Source organism: Rhinatrema bivittatum, chromosome 8, assembly GCF_901001135.1.
Source record: "Rhinatrema bivittatum chromosome 8, aRhiBiv1.1, whole genome shotgun sequence".
Classification (NCBI taxonomy): Eukaryota; Metazoa; Chordata; class Amphibia; order Gymnophiona; family Rhinatrematidae; genus Rhinatrema; species Rhinatrema bivittatum.
This window is the reverse complement of record NC_042622.1, coordinates 180,296,345-180,316,711: the sequence shown is the minus strand read 5'-3', so window position 1 is coordinate 180,316,711 and position 20,367 is coordinate 180,296,345. Positions and strand designations below refer to the sequence as shown.

The 20,367-nt window shown below is 45.9% G+C and overlaps 1 protein-coding gene across 9 annotated transcripts in view; it reads right to left on the bottom strand.

The window, feature by feature from the left end:
• The window catches only part of TADA2A (transcriptional adaptor 2A), a 107,588-nt gene that overhangs the window by 37,641 nt on the left and 49,580 nt on the right, over positions 1-20,367 (bottom strand). For 8 of the 9 annotated variants that reach the window (XM_029611738.1, XM_029611740.1, XM_029611736.1 and 5 more), the window contains exons 10-12: positions 17,966-18,076; positions 17,050-17,121; positions 10,354-10,486 (exon numbers count right to left, since the gene is read on the bottom strand). In XM_029611738.1, coding sequence (XP_029467598.1) covers positions 10,354-10,486; positions 17,050-17,121; positions 17,966-18,076 — 316 coding nt within the window. The remainder of the gene's footprint in view (positions 1-10,353; positions 10,487-17,049; positions 17,122-17,965; positions 18,077-20,367) is intronic. The other variant, XM_029611743.1, reaches the window with a different exon arrangement.

Below are 20,367 nucleotides of genomic sequence, written 5' to 3'. Positions count from 1 at the left end.
ATTTCCTTTTCTTATACTTTCACAACATTTATCTATATGTTCCTTGTAAACCGATGTGATGTGCAAACAAACGTCGGTATAAAAAAAAAAAAGCCTTAAATAAATAAATAAAGCCTCTGTCATTCCCTTGTGAGACTGCACCTTGAATACTCTGTATAGTTCTGGTCATTGCATCTCAAAAAGGATATAGCTGTACTGGAGAAAGTGCAGAGAAGAGTGACCAAAATGATAAGGGGCATGGAACGGCTGCCCTATGAGGAAAGGCTAAAGAAGTTAGGGCTGTTCAGTTTGGAGAAGAGACGATTGAGGGGGGGATATGATAGAAGTCTACAAAATTATTTGGGGGGAGGGGGGTGCTGTTGAGCACACACCGGAGATGGACGTGTGAATGCTGAGCTCCTGCTATTTGATCCCTCGCATCCCGTTTTTGAGCGCACCCGAGATACGACAAGATTTATAAATACTCAAGAGAGCAGAGAAACGATCCTCATGGCTACCAAAAGAAAAATGGCAGACTTAAACAGTTCAGCTTCCAAAAACAATCGCTGGAGACACAGCCTGAGGGAGAGGCACAGGCTGCCGGACTCCTTGCTGACGCAACTAGCAGGGAGGAACCTGCTACACCAGGCCCATCACTTCAGATCGCAGATATTCCCAGCCGTGACGAGATCCGCGGCTGCTTTATGGGAACTCTGCAACGATCTCCGACAACATAAAGCTGAACTCCTTGCCACCATGACCGAATTAAAAGAAGATATGGCAGCTCTGGGAAACAGAGTCGACGAACTAGAGCTCAGAGCAGAAGGACAAGCAGACAAAATGGCAACATGCAGCATTCGCAGCTGCAGACAGAAAATCAGGCCATTTTGGAAAAATTGGAGGACTTAGAAAATCACTTGCGGCAAAACATAAGAATACACAGCATCCCTAAATCTGATATTTATAAAGATACCACGGAGACTGCACGGAAACTTTGTGTGTTTTTTCTTACCCAAGGCTCTTCAGCGCAGCCAACAGTTTCGGATGAGAACCCCCTGAAATTCACATCGAACGGGCACACAGAGCAATAGGCCCTAGGACTGACAATAAGGCCCGGGACATCATCCTCTACTTATGAAACTTCTCCCAGAAGACGCAAATTAATGAGGCTTTGCGCCAAAAACCAACGTAGCAGTGGGAAGGCCATGATATAGCTTTGTATCAGGATCTGGCTCCAACAACTTTAAAAAAGGAAAATAGGTTCTTACCTGCTAATTTTCTTTCCTGTAGTACCATGGATCAGTCCAGACCCTGGGTTATGTCACCAATCCAGCAGAGGGAGGCAGAGAAAACATTCTAATGACTCTGACCTATGCCCTGGAGCACCACCTGCAGTCAATCAGTATTGAGCAGTATCAAAGCAGAAATTTAACTACTAACATATTAACTAGCTATCTAAATAGGAGAACGAATTTCCAACTCACAAATCCTAAATGGAAGCAGAATCCCAAAAATAATCTTGGGAATAAACAAGAAAATATTAAGAAAAATAGACAGCATGAAAGGCAGTTTAATCACCCAAACAGTGAACGAGCAGACTCTCCGAAAAGACAAATATAATACACAGACATAAAGGGTGGGCGTCTGGACTGATCCATGCTACTACAGGAACGAAAATTAGCAGGTAAGAAACAATTTTCCTTTCCCTGTACGTACCTGGATCAGTCCAGACCCTGGGATGTACCAGAGCTGATTCAATTAGGGTGGGACCCAGAGAGTCCCGCTCGGAGAACACTCTCTCCGAAGGCTGCTGAACTTGGAGCGTGAACATCCAAGCGGTAATGACGAGCAAAAGTATGCAACGATTTCCAAGTCGCTGCTTTACAAATCTCCTGAGGAGAAACTAACTGACATTCTGCCCAAGAGGTAGCCTGTGACCTAGTAGAATGAGCTCTCAACCCTTCAGGAAGGTCACGACGAGCTAGAAGATAAGCTGAACAAATTGTCTCTTTTAACCAACGAGCAATCGTAGCCTTCAAAACCTTATGACTTTTGCGAGGGCCACTCCACAAAACAAACAAATGATCAGACAATCGAAAATTGTTTGTAACATCAAGATAACGCAACAGAGCTTGTCGTGCATCCAATTTTTTAAGATCCCTAGAGGAAGGATCCAAACGATCTAAAGACAGAAAAGCCGGAAGCTCTATGGACTGATTTAAATGGAAAGAAGATACTACCTTAGGTAAAAAAGATGGTACAGTCCGTAATGAAATTCCTGTATCATAAATTCTAAGAAAAGGCTCTCTGCAAGACAAGGCCTGCAACTCTGAAATTCTAAGAGCTGAAGAAATGGCCACAAGAAACACCTTACTAATGAGGATGTTGGGGAGATACCAGTTCCGGAGATGGTTTTCAGGGGTGATAAGTCAGACAAACTGAACGAAATCACTGTGAACCTGGAAGATGTAGTAGGCCAGATTGACAAACTAAAGAGTAGCAAATCACCTGGACCGGATGGTATGCATCCTAGGGTACTAAGGAACTAAAAAAATGAAATTTCTGATCTATTAGTTAAAATTTGCAACCTATCATTAAAATCATTCATTGTACCTGAAGTCTGGAGGGTGGCCAATGTAACCCCAATATTTAAAAAAGGCTCCAGGGGCGATCCGGTTAACTATAGACCAGTGAGCCTAACTTCAGTGCCAGGAAAAATAGTGGAAACTATTCTCAAGATCAAAATCGTAGAGCACATAGAAAGACATGATTTAATGGAACACAGTCAACACGGATTTACCCAAGGGAAGTTTTGCCTAACAAATCTGCTTCACTTTTTTGAAGGGGTTAATAAACATGTGGATATAGGTGAACCGGTAGATGTAGTGTATTTGGATTTTCAGAAGGCGTTTGACAAAGTCCCTCATGAGAGGCTTCTACGAAAACTAAAAAGTCATGGGATAGGAGGCAATGTCCTTTCGTGGATTACAAACTGGTTTAAAAGACAGGAAACAGAGAGTAGGACTAAATGGTCAATTTTCTCAGTGGAAAAGGGTAAACAGTGGAGTGCCTCAGGGATCTGTACTTGGACCAGTGCTTTTCAATATATATATATATAAATGATCTGGAAAGGAATACGACGAGTGGCGTTATCAAATTTGCAGACGACACAAAATTATTCAGAGTAGTTAAATCACAAGCAGACTGTGATACATTACAGGAGGACCTTGCAAGACTGGAAGATTGGGCATCCAAATGGCAGATGAAATTTAATGTGGACAAGTGCAAGGTGTTGCATATAGGGAAAAATAACCCTTGCTGAAGTTACACGATGTTAGGTTCCATATTAGGAGCTACCACCCAGGAAAAGGATCTAGACATCATAGTGGATAATACTTTAAAATCATCGGCTCAGTATGCTGCAGCAGTCAAAAAACCAAACAATGTTAGGAATTATTAGGAAGGGAATGGTTAATAAAACAGAAAATGTCATAATGCCTCTATATCGCTCCATGGTGAGACCACACCTTGAATACTGTGTACAATTCTGGTCGCCGCAACTCAAAAAAGATATAGTTGCGATGGAAAAGGTACAGAGAAGGGCAACCAAAATGATAAAGGGGATGGAACAGCTCCCCTATGAGGAAAGGCTGAAGAGATTAGGGCTGTTCAGCTTGGAGAAGAGATGGCTGAGGGGGGATACGATAGAGGTCTTTAAGATCATGAGAGGTCTTGAACAAGTAGATGTGACTCGGTTATTTACACTTTCGAATAATAGAAGGACTAGGGGGCATTCCATGAAGTTAGCAAGTAGCATATTTAAGACTAATCGGAGAAAATTCTCTCTCACTCAACGCACAATAAAGCTCTGGAATTTGTTGCCAGAGGATGTGGTTAGTGCAGTTAGTGTAGCTGGCTTCAAAAAAGGTTTGGATAAGTTCTTGGAGGAGAAGTCCATTAACGGCTATTAATCAAGTTTACTTAGGGAATAGCCACTGCTATTAATTGCATCAGTAACATGGGATCTTCTTAGTGTTTGGATAATTGCCAGGTTCTTGTGGCCTGGTTTGGCCTCTGTTGGATACAGGATGCTGGGCTTGATGGACCCTTGGTCTGACCCAGCATGGCAATTTCTTATGTTCTTCAATGTGAGATCCTTCAAAGTCTCATGATTGAGGGGTTCAAAGGGAGCCGAACACAGAGCTCTAAGAACCAAATTCAAAACTCCAAGCAGGACAAGGATTCCGAAATGGAGGAAGTAGATGTTGCGCACCTTTGAGAAAACGCGCTACATCCGGATGCGCAGCCAAAGATAATCCCTGAACCTTACCACGAAACATCCAAGATTCAAAAACCTTCCACACCCTTGCATAAGCCAAAGATGTACAAGGTTTTCTAGAACGCAATAAATTAGTCACTACAGCATCTGAATAACCTTTATTCTTTAACCGACGCCTCTCAAAAGCCATGCCGCTAGAGAGAAGCGTTCGACCTCTTCCAAACAAACCGGACACTGAGACAGAAGGCAGGGAAGATCTCAAAATCGAAGAGGACCGTCCAGTGCTAGTCTGACCAGGTCCACGAACCATGGACGGCGTGGTCACTCCGGAGCCACTAAGACAACGTCGACTTGTTGAACTTCTATCCAATGCAGAACCTTGCCGATTAGAGGCCAGGGAAGAAATACGTAGAGAAGAACATCCCTTGGCCAAGGAAGTACCAGAGCATCTACTCCTTCCGCTCCTCTTTCCCTCCTGCGGCTGAAGAACAGAGGGGCTTTGGCATTCTGAAATGTGGCCATGAGATCCATTGCCGGAGTGGACCATCTGTTGCATATCATTTGATAGGCTTCCTCGCACAGTTCCCACTCGCCTGGGTCGATCTGATGCAGACTAAAATCAGCTTGAATGTTGTCCACCCCGGCAATGTGTGAGGCTGCAATGCTGAGCAGATGTTGCTCCACCCAGGCGATCAGCTGTTATGCTTCCTGAGCTACCAGGAAGCTTCGGGTTCCTCCCTGACGGTTGATGTATGCTACCGTGGTCGCATTGTCGGAAAGAACCCAAACCAACTTCCCGCAAAAGGAGAGGATGAAGAGCGATTAAGGCTAAACAAACCGCTCTGGTCTCTAAAAGACTGATCAACCACTGCACTTCCTCTTCGGACCACTGACCCTGAACAGATGTATTCTGACATACCGCTCTCCAGCCTGAAAGACTGGCGTCGGCAGTGACCACAGTCCATTCCGGAATCTCCAGTGGTACACCTCGTTGCAGATTTGCTGTCTGTAACCACCAATCTAGGCTGGAACGAGCCGTCTCTGTAAGAGGAAGGGGAAGGTGGTATAGTTCCGAAACCGGATTCCAGCGTGAAAGCAATGCAGACTGAAGTGGTCTCATGTGCGCAAAGGCCCAGGGAACCAACTCCAGAGTAGAGGTCATTGAACCTAAAACTATCAAGTAATCCCGCACACAAGGAATAGGAATAGACTAAGTCTCGAATTTGTGATTGAATCTTGAGAAGGCGATGCTCCGGAAGGAACACTATCCCTTGACGAGTGTCGAACCGTGCACCCAAAAACTCCAGAGATTGGGAAGGTAATAGGTGACTCTTGTCTTCGTTGATCACCCAGCCTAGAGACTGCAAAAGGCTGATTACCCTGTTGATTGTATAATAACAAAGAGATTCCGACTTCGCTCGAATCAACCAGTCGTCCAGGTACGGATGTACCAACAGGCCCTCCTTCCTGAGTTGAGTGGCCACCACAACCATTATTTTGGTAAATGTTCTGGGAGCTGTGGCTAATCCGAACGGGAGAGCCCTGAATTGATAATGTTGCCCTAGAACGCAAAACCTGAGAAACACCTGATGATCGGATTGAATGCCGATATGAAGATAAGCTTCGGTGAGGTCGAGAGATGCTAGAAATTCTCTTCTGTGAACCGAAGCTATGACAGACCGAAGAGTCTCCATCCGGAACTTTGGAATCCTTAGACAACGATTGACCCTCTTGAGATTGAGAATGGGACAAAAGGTTCCTTCCTTTTTGGGAACGACGAAGAAAATTGAACGACGACCTTTCCGATGTTGGAACTGGAACTATAGCTCCTAGGTCGCTTAAACACTGTAGCGAGTCTTGGATTATGAGACGCTTTTGTAGGGAAGAACATGGTGAAATTAGGAACAGGTGGTGAAGTCGCCGAACAAAATCTAAAGCATAACCTTGATTTATCACTGATAGAACCCATTGATCCGATGTACATCTGGCCCATTCTCCATAAAACAGAGACAGCCTGCCCCCTATGACAGGAACCGGAGAAAAGGCCGGCCTTATCTCATTGGACAAACTTTGTGCCTCCTGAGACTTGGAAAGTTCCAGGTCTACCAAAGCAGCGGCCACGAAAGGACTGAGACCAATTCTGTTGTCTACCTGAAGACTGTTTAGCTGGAGGAGCCAACCGACGAGAAGAACGAAATCTTCTGTTAGACCGAAAACGAGAGCAAAATGAAAAAGAGCTTCTAGGCCTAGGACGGTCCTCTGGCAATTTGTGAATCTTATTTTCCCCTAGGGACAAAATTAAATCTTCCAATTCCTTACCAAATAATGATTTTCCTTTAAAGGGTAAAGTCCCTAATTGAGCTTTGGAGGATGCGTCTGCAGACCAATTCCTCAACCAGAGAAGTCTGCGAGCTGATACAGAAGCAACGATAGATCGAGCCGAGGTCCTAATGAGATCATATAAAGCATCTGCACTATAAGCAACTGTAGCTTCCAGTCTACCAGCCTAAGCAACTTCTTCTTCAGAGAGGGAAGAATTGTTTTGTAAAGCCTGGACCCATCTTAGTCCAGCTCGCAAAGCCAAGCTACTACACATGGCCGCCCGCACACCAAGAGCAGAAACCTCAAAAATTCGCTTAAGCTGAACCTCCAGCTTACGATCTTGGAGATCTTTAAGAGCCGTAGCCCCAGTTACTGGAATAGTTGTTTTCTTAGTGACGGCTGAAACAGCGGCATCCACCTTAAGAAATTTTAAAATTTCCAAAGCTGCCTCAGGTAATGGATACAATTTTTCCATGGCTCGTGCTACCTTAAGCCCCAACTCAGGAGTATCCCACTCCCAGTATATAAGATCAGTGAGAGAAAGATGAAAAGGAAATGTCGTGGGACCTCTAAGGCCAAGCAACACTGGGTCAACATCACCCATCCGAGAATCCTTTACTGGAACCTCGAGACCCAATTCCAGTAAAATAGCTGGAATTAAGGGACTAAGTTCCTCTCTTCTAAACAGGCGGACTACTTTGGGGTCATCCCCATCCGCAACATGAGGGTCTGAACTAATACTCAAAGCAGGGTCTTCATTTAAATCCCCCTCCGGCAAGGACTTGTCTGGGATAGGTAAAGAGCCATGCTCAGAATCATCTGAAGAAGAAAAAATTGTCTGATCCGGACGAAGGGGACGCTTTGGAGCTGACCCAACTCCCAAATCCGTGGGACTAGCCCTTTTTGAGGAACGTGGCCTTAACCTCTGTTCAGATGAGAGACTCTTATGTCTCTTATGAAATTTCTTAGATTTGAAAGCTTTGCAAAGAAAACAAAGAAAATCCCCTGAAAAGGCAGAAGAAGAGGAAGAAGAATCTGAAATCTCCTCTAGGCTTTCAGCCGATAAATATGGCCCTGTTTCACGCGGCTTGTCCCCCCCCAGGGACCGCCGGCTGCGGCGACAGCGGAGGCGGGTCAGAAGCACCCTGAATAGCTTGTTGTGTTGCCACCCTCAGAGTAGACAGGAGTGCCTCAGTTCCCGCACTGCAGCTAAAAGAGTCCGGGGCAGGAGAGCAGCTGGGCCGAGGTTTTGGGGCCGCGTGAAGTGGCAGTCCCTTTTTCTTTTTTTTAAAATCGGCAAACTTGATGAGCCTTCCCCCCCGGGGAGACAGGATGAACAGAGACTCTCCCTGGACAGACGCGCGTGCATCTCCACAAGCGTGGCAGGCTGCGCCTCGCAGCTTTATAAAGAAAAAACGGCGCGAAATAAAAAGTATGAAAAACTAATAAACTAAAAGAAACCCAGGCGAAAAACAAAGGCACGGGCCCACTGAACTCCAAAAGGTAAGTAAACAACAATTCAGCTGTCAAGAATTATTTTTATTACAGTACCGAAACGCCGCTGCCCCCAGGAGCTGCTCCAAGTAGGGTGAGTGAGCCGGGCCCCCCGGTATCACCCCTGCCAGGAGTGGTTGCTGGGTACAAAACCTCCCCAACTCCGGCAGCCTCAAAAACCAGGAGGGATAGTCCTCCCAGGACTTGGCAACCTCCCGGGAGGCAGTAAAACGGCTGTGAAGAAAAAATAAAACCTCTTTTTTAAATAATTTAAATGAAAAGAACAGGCTCTCTTCAAAAGAAAAAGAAAGAAAGCCTGCAAAAAATTAATTCCTAAACTGCCTGACTAAAAAATAACAAACTACCACAGACTGCAGGGGTTAGGGACGTCCACCTCTGCTGGGAGACAGAGAAATACTGATTGACTGCAGGTGGTGCTCCAGGGTATACGTCAGAGTCAGTAGAATGTTTTCTCTGCCTCCCTCTGCTGGCTTGGTGACATAACCCAGGGTCTGGACTGATCCAGGTATGTACAGGGACAGCGTTTTGAACTTAGAGAGTCTACCAGAGCATTACAGGGGGGCCCAGGTATGATATCGATGGACTTTTCCATTTGGTTTATCCTTCACTCTCCAGGGCACCACATAACACATCAAAACCATACATGAAGTGGCAGAAGCCTTCAAGTCCGCGGGCCTCCCAGTCACTTTTACTCTGCCCACTCCTTCCAGTGTCATTGCAAAGAGACAATTCTCCCCACTGGCAGAGGGCTGCCAATGGCTGACGACATCTGCGCCATCAGTCTGAGGAGCAAGGACGCACTCTGGATGAGCAGGGTTGATTTATATTACTGAAAAGAGGATATGAAGTATCTCTTCTTTCCTGATGGGTAAACATATAACGGTAGGCCATATTGGCTGAAGTAATATAGTTTTACTGTGATCAGTGGAACTGTTTCCTTTACTGTTTTATGTTCACAATTTTGAAATACTACTGGCAGTATTTGATTATCTCTGTTAATGTTTGCATATTTTCTTATATCTTGTTGTTTCATAAGATGGACGGGGTGGGGTGGTTTTTGGGGAGTTTACACTAGCCTCATGTCACTCTCCACGTGCGCCATTGCCCCCATGGGGAGGGAATTCTCTGCCAGGGAGGTCGGGCAGATTATAAGTTTATTATGAGGAATGTAGGGAAGCCTTACCAAACTTATGTTCCCAATAATATTTATACACATCGTCAGCTATGCAACTTGCAATTTTGAGGTTTATGGAAATGCTAATGCTATTTGCTTTTGTGAGGGAAACTCATGGCCTAATGATTAAAATACTTTCTATGAATGTCAAGGGATTACAGACATATAGAAAACGTCAACTTTTATTCCAAGAGTTAAACAATCTACGCATTGATATTGCGCTATTAAAGGAGACCCATTTGAGATTGCGACATGCAAAGTTGCTTAACCATAAAAATTACCCAACTCAGTTTTGTGACTCTAGTTCGCTAGGATTCAAATACACAGGAGTAGCTATCCTTCTTTTGACCACAGTGGTGCATGAAGTGTTACATAAATATGAGGACCCAGGGGGCCGTATACTGATGGTGACAATTTGGATAGGAAAAGAGACATACACTATTGTTGAGAGTTACACCTCCAATACTACCATCTGCTGGAGACAGAGAAATACCGAGGGACTACAGGTGGCACACTTGGTTATGTAGTGTCAGTGAAACTTTCTGTCTCCATCTGCAGGCAGGGAGGCAAAACCCAGGAGTCTGGACTGATGTGGGTATGTACAGGGAAAGAGAGATGAGCATCACCATCTCTGTGGTCAATCCACTAGTGGCTCTGCTGAGCTTGGAAAGAATAATCAGACACCCCCACCCGGTAGCCAGAGAGCCTTAATGTTCAATTCTAGGATAGAGGTCAATGGACAGAAAGTCTTTGGGCCATATTTAAGGCCTGGGTAAGAGGCCCCAAGCCTTATTTCTGCATTTTTCAGTGGGTGCAATTTTTGCACAGGTTTGTATTTTTGTTCTAAAACTAGTTATGTCACATACCTCTTCCCGAATTTTGGAGGTTGTGGGAAATACTTTTAAATAATTAAATACATACATAAATTGAGCAGAAAAGTGATTTGGAGAGCAGTGAAGCCTTAAAGCTGACAACTGCTAAATGTACTGTGCCCTCCTGTTCGCCTTTTGGCCGTGGTTTTGTCGATTTCCCTCCACCCGCCAAACCTTGCTGTTAATGTACAGGATTCCTGTGGTGAGCATACATGGTAGCCTGTCGGTTTAGCCACTGGAGGCAGGCGCTGCTGTCTTGAATGTACTGGAGCACCTCGGTGAGCATGGTGCGCTTTAGCTGTTCCTCCTCCCGGGACCTCTTCAGGTGGTCGTACATCCTTGCACCTAGATTCAGATTCAACACACATATGGTCCTTTGTAAGTCCCCGGGAGGTTTATTATACAAGGCACGTGTTTCCCCCCCCCCCCATGGGAGCAATTTTGCCAGCTGGCTAATTTGATGCATGGATCAGATATATTAGAAAATGAGAAATTATTACTTACCTGATAATTTCCTTTTTCTTAAGCCAGACAGATGAATTCAGGACCAGTGAGTTATGCACCTCTACCAGCAGATGGAGATGAAGCAAAGCTAACGTCACAGTGACATCAGCCCGCCAGTATTCTCTTCAAAAGCAATTGCGGACAGACTATCCAAAACTTAATTAATAACAGATAACCATGTCAATATTCAGCCAATAGGAAACACTGAGCTCACACAAAGAATAATCTAGGGACTGGAGTAACACTTACCAGTAACCCTTGGAACATGTAGCCAAGCAGGAGGACCATGACAGCCAAGGGCGGGAAGCTGAATCCATCTGTCTGATCTAAGGAAAAGGAAATTATCAGGTAAGTAGTAATTTCTCATTTCCTAGCACCAAGACAGATGAATTCAGGACCAGTGGGATGTAGCCAACCTACTCCCAAATACGGCGGGAGGCTGCCTGCGTTCCTTTCAAAGGCTGAGTCCTTCTGGGCTTGCACATTCAGATGTTATTTCCTGGAAAAGGTGCATAAGGAGGACCACTTCGCAGCTTGGCAAATGTCAACGGGAGACAATCTAACTTCCACCTATAACACTGCCTGAGCCCTAGTGGATTGAGCCTTAACCTGAGTAGGCAATGGCTTTTCAGCGGCCATATACACGGCCATGACCACTCCTTCATCCGGTGAACTATTGTAGCCCACGAAGCCGCTATACCCCGTTTACCTCCACCATGAAGGACAAACAGGTGATTCGTCTTACGGAAAGGTTTAGAAACCTCCAGATACCTTACAATAACAGATAATATTCCTCCGCATCTGTCCCTATTGGGATGGAAAGGGAATAGACTGATTCAAGTAAAAATCTGAGACCATTTCAGGCAAGAAAGAGAGAACAGTATGCAGCTGTATTGTCCCTGGAGTCACCTAAAGGAACGGATCCCTGCAGCTCGAATATTCGACATGCAGAACAAATCCCCACAAGAAACACAGTTTTCAAGGTCAGTAACCACAAGTAAAGGCTATGCATCGGTCGAAATGTAGGGCCCAACAAGAAATCCAAAAGTAGATTAAGACTCCACAAGGGTACCAGTAACCCAAAGGAGGACGAAGATGTTTCACTGCTTTCAAGAAATGGGCCACATCTGGATGAGCTGACAAGGATCCACCATGCACCTGACAGGCAAGAGCTGCTACTTGCACTTTTAAGGAATTAAGGGCCAACCCTTTAATTCAATCCATCCTGCAAAAATTTCAAAATAAGCAGGATCTGAACCGAATTAGGACAAACACCTTGATCTTCACACCAAGCCTCAAACACTCGCTAAACCCGCACATAGGCTATGGAAGTGGAGAACTTTCTCACTCGTAACAAGGTGGCAATCACCACAGTAGAATATCCACGCTTCAGCAACTGAGCCCTCTCAAGGGCCAAACCGTAAGACAAAATCAAGTTGGATCTTTGTGAGGAACAGGTCTCTGCCACAACAGATTCCTATGTGCCGGAAACCAGTGGGGGGAATCTACCAGAAGCTGTCTCAGATCTGCATACAATAGTCTGCTGGGCAAATCTGGTGCCACCAAAAGCACTATCCCTCTGTGACCCTCGACTGAACCATTCAGCTCAACTGGGGAAAGGCATACAGCAGCTTGACCTCCAGCCATTCCTGCACGAGAGCATAGATACCCAACGCCAGCAGGTCTAGAAATGGAAGGTCCCAGCGATCCACTATCAACTGAAATGTCTTGTCCGACAAGACCCATTCTCCTGGGTCCAGACTTTCCCTGCTGGGAAAGTATGCTCTTACATTGTCTTTTCCTGCAATGTGAGATGACAAGATCTCCTGAAGATGCACTTTCTCCCATTCTATAAGTTGGTCTATCTCCTGTGACACTTGCTGGCTCTTGGTTCCTCCCTGCCAAATGATGTAAGCCACTGTCATTGCATTGTCTGACATTATCCAGACCGCTCCACCCTGCAACCTGCCACAGAACTGCAAGAATTTGGACCACCCAGGCTTCCAGCCGATTGATGTTCCAGAGAGATTCTTCTGCACTCCAGTGCTCTTGCATTGTCAGTTCCTGACAGTGTGCTCCCCAACCCTGGAGGCTCCTATCCGTCTTTAATACTAATCAGTCTGGTAATTTTAGGGAAACTCCATTTCTTAAGATGATCCGCTTGTAACCACCACTGTAGGTGAGAGCAGATCTCCCTCAGCAGGTGGAGCCGAATCGAATAGTCCTGAGACTGTGAGCTCCAACGAGATAGCAGGGAGCACTGAAGAAGGCGCATATGCGCCCTCGCCACCACTTCCAGGGTTGGTGTTATCAAATCGAGTACTTGTAGACAGGACCACACTGTCTGGTGTAGAGTGCTCACCAAGAGACACAACTGTGCCATCAACTTCTGAATACAAGCTTCTGGCAGGCACACCCTGCCCGGCTTCATGTTGAACCAAACACAGAGATACTCTTAACGACTGAGGTGGCTGAAGGCTACTCTTAGCCAGGTTCACCACCCAACTGAGCTCCTGCAACAGGAAGATCACTTTGCAGGTCACCAGGTGGCTCTCTTCCAGAGACTTGGCCTGAATCAGCCAGTTGTCCAAATATGGGTGTACCAGGATCCTATCGTTTCTCAACTCTGCTGCTGCCGCCACTACCACCATAAGTTTGGAAAAAGTTCTGGGTGCGGTGGCCAGACCAAAAGGCAATGCCCGAAACTGATAATGGCATACCACCACCATGAAATGCATAAAACATTGGTGCTCCAATCGGCTGGGGATATGGAGGTACGCTTTGGAAAGATCCAAGGAGGTCAGAAATTCCTCTGATTGCATGGCCATTATCACTAAGAGCAATGTTTCTATGCGAAAAGGAGTCCATTCAGATCCAGGATGGGATGAAAGGAGCCCTTCTTCTTGGGCACAATGAAATAAATGGAATATCAACCTGTATTTTCTTGAGACATGGGCATTGGGACCACAGTCCTCAGACTGAGAAGCCTTGACAATGTACACTCCACTGCCTGCTTCTTCTGCAGGGAATAGCAGAGAGATACCATGAACACAACCAGAGGAACACTGCGAAACTCCCACACATATCCCTCTCGTATCACCTCCAGGACCCACTGATTCAATGTGATTTCGACCCATCTCTGAAAAGAGAGGCACCCCCTCCCCTTCTCCTGTTTCTGGGGGGAGGTCGGCAAATCTTCATTGGGAGGCTCCACTACCCAAACCCATGCCCCGTCTGGGCCAAAAGGACTGAGGCCTACCAAAAAGGTTGATTCCTCTGAAAGGTTGCTCCTCTGTAGGGTCTAAAATGCTTGTATCCCCTGGCATGACCTCTCATGCCAAAAGAGCACAGTGTCTGCTTCTTATCCTCTGTCAACCAAGGAACCAGGGATTTGCCCCACTTACTGGCCATTTTCTCCAACTTGCTCCCAAACAAGAGCAAGCCTTTAAAGGGCAGCTTCGTAAGGTTAGCCTTGGAGGTCGTATCGGCCAACAATTTCTCAACCATAACCAATATCTGGCCGTTATTACTAAAGCCACCCCTCTGGCTGAGGTGCGGACAAAGGCAGCTGCTGGCTCCATAATGTCCTGGAATTCACTCCAGATTCATCGAGTTCCTGAGAGAGAAGTAAACAAGAGCGAGCCACCAGGGAACAACAAGAAGCTATCTGCAAGGTCATTGCCACTGCTTCAAAGGCTTGCTTAAGGATGGCCTCAATCCTTCTATTGTGCACATCCTTCAAGGCCACTCCTCTCTACAGGGATAGTTGTCAGTTTGGAGACAGCACAGACAAATGCATCCACTTTCGGAAAACACAAATGCTCTCTCACCAATGGATCCAGGGGGTACAAGCCTTCCAAGGCTCGTTCCCCTTTGAAATTAGCCTCCGGGGCGTCCCACTCAAAATTAATCAATTCTTGAATGGGATTTTCTTTGCCTTAGACATGGAATCTGCCCAGGTACTCCCATTATCTTTAATGTCTGGGAAATCAGAGCCGATAACTCATCTCTATGAAAGAACCACAACACAGTCCTATACTGTTCCAGTCCAAAATTTAGGTGTCCTAAGGCTAAGCGTTGCAAAACTAGGTGCACTTCCACTGTCCCAGACTTTAGCGCATAATCAGTGCATCCCAATTTGTGCACACAGGCAGCATGCCCAAAAGAAACTGGGCACACAATGAACACACATCCAGATGCACTCACACGCACCAACAGTCTTGAAGAGGGCAGCCTAAAACGCAGAAAAAAGCTTGAGAAATGCCGTGGCCTACCATACAGCGCACAGAGAAAACCCTAATAGTGGGGCCTAGCCTACCCAGGCTGTTCAACCCGCCAGGCTGTCCACGCTCCTTAACCTCTCTCAGGAGCAGGAATGAACGTCAGAACGGTACACCAAGCACGGAGTCCGGGGGAAGCCTTACCAACAATTCTTCTACTCTGTCTTTTCTCTTTTTTTTTTTTTTTTTACCTTACCTAAACTCAGCCTTTCCCGACTGAATTCAGAGACAATCTTCGGCTGCGAAGGGAGTTGGCATATACTGTCACCACGTGCTCGGCTTCCTGCATCTGCTGCCTTTCAGCTGTTTTAACGGCTAAGTACATGCCGACTGACAAAACCAGCTACTGGACCAAGGCATTCATCTGATGGATTATAGAAATCACCTCAGGAATTCTCAATTGAGGGAGGGACCATTGGGTATCACTGCAGGACAGCGGGGCTAATTAAATCTCCTTTTATTTTTCCTTCTAAAAATTTGAAGCAATCTTCAGTAGGTGTTACGTTCTGTGCGATTGAACTAATAGTAGGCCCTTGGGTCGTGGCGAGTGAAGACTCACCACAACAAGCGAGGTCATAGCAGTGATGGACAACAGAGGAAACAACTTATTATACAGCCAATGGTGATCCGAGAAGCAGATCAATAGAGTTAGTTCAGAGAGTATGACCTGCAAGCTGATCAGTCCAATAGTAATTCGCAGCAAGGAGTAGTCCGGTGAATACCTTCTATAGGCGTAGCTTGTGCTGGCAACTCTGGTAGTGGTCCGCAGCGCGGGGTAGGCCGGAAGCCAGTGGAAAAGTTGCCACAAGACAGGGAGGGATCCGGTAGTGGCCCGCAAGCGGGGAAACCCAAGAATCCGTGCCACAAAGGTAGAAGAGCAGATTCTGTACTCACACCGGTACCGAGGAAGTACATGGAAGATCAGGCACCGAGGAGGCCCGGGACAGGAACAGCAAGGTTGTCCGAGAACGATGCAGGAACTCACTGGTAACGAAGTGAGGGCAGGTAGTAATGGCTCTCCGAGGAGTGGATAGCCCTGAGTGTGGCAAGGCCCCCCCGAGGAGCGGGTACCTAGGTCACCCAGAAAGGACAACGAGGCGAAGTCCCAGAGAGGCAGAAATAGCAGGACAGGAATCCTTGTTAACTCATATAGCAAGAAGTCAGCTGAGCTTAAGTATAGTAAACAGATGACGTCATGCAGTGGGGACACCCCCTAGGTTCCCGCCATGACGCGTTTAAGAAGGGGGCACGTGCGCGTGCCTTAGGTAACCCTGGATGTAAGATGGCTGCCGGGAGCGCCCACACCGTCCTAGGCACGCCATGAGGGTCAGCATGTGGAAGCGAAGGCCGCCATTCTCCCCAGTCTCGGAGCTGCATAGAGAAAGGAGGTGAGCAGCAAAGGTTGCAGCTGCCTGCGACTGATGGGCGCAACAGTAGGGAGATGCATATCTACCATCTGCTGGAGACAGAATTCTGGCGGGCTGATGTCACTGCAGGGGTATATATACTGTCATGTCAACTTTGCTCTGTCTCCATCTGCTGGTAGAGGTGCATAACCACTGGCCCTGAATTCATCTGTCTGGGTGCTAGGAAACAAAAACTAGAATTTTCCTATCAGTGCTGATGCAAACCTAATAGAAAAGGCCACCCTTTTCGGAACCCTCCCCCTTCATCCCTCAGCAAGCAGACTTTCCATAAGTAACAAGCCCTAATGAGACCTCCAGTTTCTGCGATTAAATAAATAAATAAATAAATCACACTGTATTTCTTCCCCACACTGCTTGTGTGAACTGTACTATACTGTACCTATACTTTTTAGGTAATTATTTTGGAACTCAAAAATCCCTTTTATTTAGGCAATTGAAATGATTCCCTATCAGAGATTCTCAATATTATCTATAAAGGACAAGACATCACCTTCCATTTCCTCCTCTTGCCCGCCCCTGCTCTTCACAAAAGTGGGGAGTCTGCTATTGACAGGATGAGAAACATTTAAAGCACTGAGCAGGACCAGGTCAATAAAACCAAATGCAGTCGTGCCACTGCATCTGAAGATTCTTCCTGCGCACATGCCTGGCACCCCAGGGGGAAGTGAAAAGGAGGATTTCTCTTGGCTTCACTTACTGCAAAAAGTCTTGATTCCTGCTGCCCGGTATTCCTGGAGTCGTTTGATTTCCCTTCGCAATTCAAATTCCACTGTTTTTAAAAAGGATGTAGAAGAGAAACATCAAACAATCTGTGTAAGGACAGGGGGCGTTAATCCACATCAGATCGACGGCTATGCTGAAAAAATGCAAGGTCTTCATTTAGTCTAAGGCAACGTGCACTTTGCCTCAGGATGAACTCCCTCCAGTCCCCTCACAATCTCTTGATAAAAGCAGAAGTATTTTAAGTGAACTTTTCAATATACCTGAGTCAAGGTCAGGAGAATAAGCTACGAGGTACTGTACCTCACCCATCTCAAGAACTGTTGGAGCAGCCTTGGGCAATGTTCTGAAATTTTCCTCTATGCTTTTTGAAACTGTGGTTATATTATTTAATTTAATGAGTAAATGAAGCCAATAAAGATGTCTGTAGCTTTCCTACTCATATTACCAAACCCCTGGACACACAAATTCCCGTCCACTAGATTCTCACTTCCACCCATGATGGGAATAACATTAGATCAGTGGCTCCCAAACCTGTCCTCATGACCCCACAGCCTGTTGGGCTTTCAAGATAACTGCAATGAATATGCATGAGGTATATTTGCATACATGGAAGCCCCAGAATATGCAAATTGATCTCATGCATATTCTTTGTGGATAGCCTGAAAACCCAACTGGCTTAGGAGGGTTCAGTAGGACAGGGTTGAGAATCACTGCCCGAGAACCTTTCCAAACCAGATAGAAGTGAATTATGCAATAAATATGATCAGCCACCTTATTTCTGACTGGAACAAACTATTAAATATCATACAGCCTTCACTCACACACTTACGAAATCCCCAAGGAAAAGAGAGGGGGGGGAGTTTGCAAAACATTAATTCTGAAGTTCCTACATGCATGGCTTTCAATGAACTTGTCGTGTTGAACAGGTCCTACAATTCGGGCGAAGTGCCTCATCACTTCATACAGATCCTGGACCTCTTTGGGGTACCTTCTCTCTAGAACTGAAAGAGAAGTGAATTGGCAAATAACTTCCTGAAGACGAAAAGCTGTGGCTATCAAAAGTCATGGAGAAGCTGGCCCAGGGGCTGTGCAAGTCGTGAATGATGGAAGCAGGTCTTACAGAAGAACACCTTTATTTGAGGCCAGCCATGGCATGGTTATGATTACAGCTCAGAGCATAATAAAGGAGAATTATTTTTTCCCATTAAGCTGAAGCCTCTCCTTATGCAAAGAGAAAATCTAAGCTCTAATGTTATCTGGAGGATAAGTGGGCTAAAGACATAAAACCTGAACATGCATGATTAGAAAACCATACTGCTGCAAGGATGGTGCACTGCTTGTACTTCAGCTTTCATTTTCAATACACATTAAGTTTCAAAAGATAATAAATAAATAAAAATAAACATGCAAATGCTGTTTCTAGTATTTAAAAAAGGTATTGCATACTGGCAGCTGTCCACTAAGCCTAAAGAACCTAGGAGGCCAGGTGTTCATGCAACGGTCATGCTGGTGTTGGTGGCTGTTTGGATTCTTATGGGACCTTGTGATTGGATATGGGAGGAGAGCGGAGCTGGGGGGGGGGGGGGGGGAAGGGAGGCTGAAAGAGGAACCTGCATGCTCAGCTATCCAGGAGGGTGGAATACAAAAGGCGGAAGTTGACAAAAACCATCCTGGAAAAGGAGCGATATAGGAAAATTGGTTAACTGCTAATTTTCATTTCTGTAGTACCACAGATCAGTCCAAACTTCTGGGATTTGCCTCCCTGCCAGCAGATGGAGACAGAGAAAGTTTCACCGACACTGTACATAACCCAGTGTGCCACCTGCTGTCCCTCAGTATTGACCTGTACCCAAGCCAAGATGACAGCAACAACCTTACATTTCTAAGCAAACTTACTCCCCTCCAATGAGCCAGAAGAAGGTGAAGTTGCCCAAAAAGCCACTGGAACACTCATTTCCCAAATTTAACATAAGCGATCAGCATTGAAAACCTCCAACAACTCGCACTATATACAAAGCAACAGCACGAATAGCGATCTCTTCCCCTCAATAAATGGGCGGGTCTCTGGACTGATCTGTGGTACTACAGGAACGAAAATTAGCAAGCAAGAACCAATTTTCCTTTCCACTTGTAGAACATTCTCACCAAAGCACATGGAAGCTGGACTCTGACATCCAAGCGATAATGCCTAGCAAAAGTGGGCTACAACTTCCCAGTAGCCACCCTGCAAATTTCATGCAGACACACCTGTTATGACTCAGCCCAGGAAGTTGCCTGAGAACATGTTAAGTGTACCCTTAAACCCCCCTGACAGCGGGTGTCTTAAAAATGTAAGTAGACTCAATTGCTCCCTTCAGCCACTGCAAATTGTAGCCTTAAACGCCTTACTTCCCTTCTTTGGACCACTCCACAGTACAAAGAAGTGAGCCGATCTATGGAAATCAAAAGTGACCTTTAGATAGGAAAATTGGTTCTTACCTAATTTTTGTTCCTGAAGTACCATGGATCAGTCCAGACTCCTGGGTTTTGCCTCCTCTCCAGCAGATGGAGACAGAGAAGTTTTAATGGACTCAGTCCTATACCCCTGAGGTGCCATCTAGAGTCTGTCAAGTATTACACTGTACCCAGGCAGAAAGATTAAAGCATAACTTCCACATAAACAACCTCCAATGAACGAAACCATGCCCATACTCTTTCCCTGAAAAGGGGGGCATTCGGTAAACTTGCAGAAATATGACTATCTACTGGTCGAGCGGACTCTCCGTTTTCCCATGAGCAGGACTCTGGACTGATCCGTGGTACTACAGGAATGAAAATTAGCAGGTAAGAACCAATTTTCCTTTTCCTGTACGTACCCAGATCAGTCCAGACTCCTGGGATTTACCAAAGCTTCCCTAACCAGGGTGGGACTGAGAGAGTCCCGCTTGGAGTACACTGGCCCTGAAGGAAGCTGGCTCAGGGGTCCAGATATCTAGGCGGTAAAGCCTGGCAAAAGTGTGTGTAGATTTCCAGGTAGCCACCCCACAAATTTCCTGTGGCGACACCTGTTGACATTCCACCCACGAGGCCACTTGCAATCAAGTAGAATGAGCTTTAAGACCAACCGGAATCAGACGGCCCTGAACAAGGTAAGCCGAAACAATAGCTTCCTTTAGCCACGCGATAGTGGCCCTTGAAGCTTTATGACACCTCCTGGGTCCACTCCACAGAACAAACAGATGGTCCGAAAGACAGAAACTGTTCATGACTCCAAGTAACACAACAACACCCTCTTTACATCCAACTTCCTTAA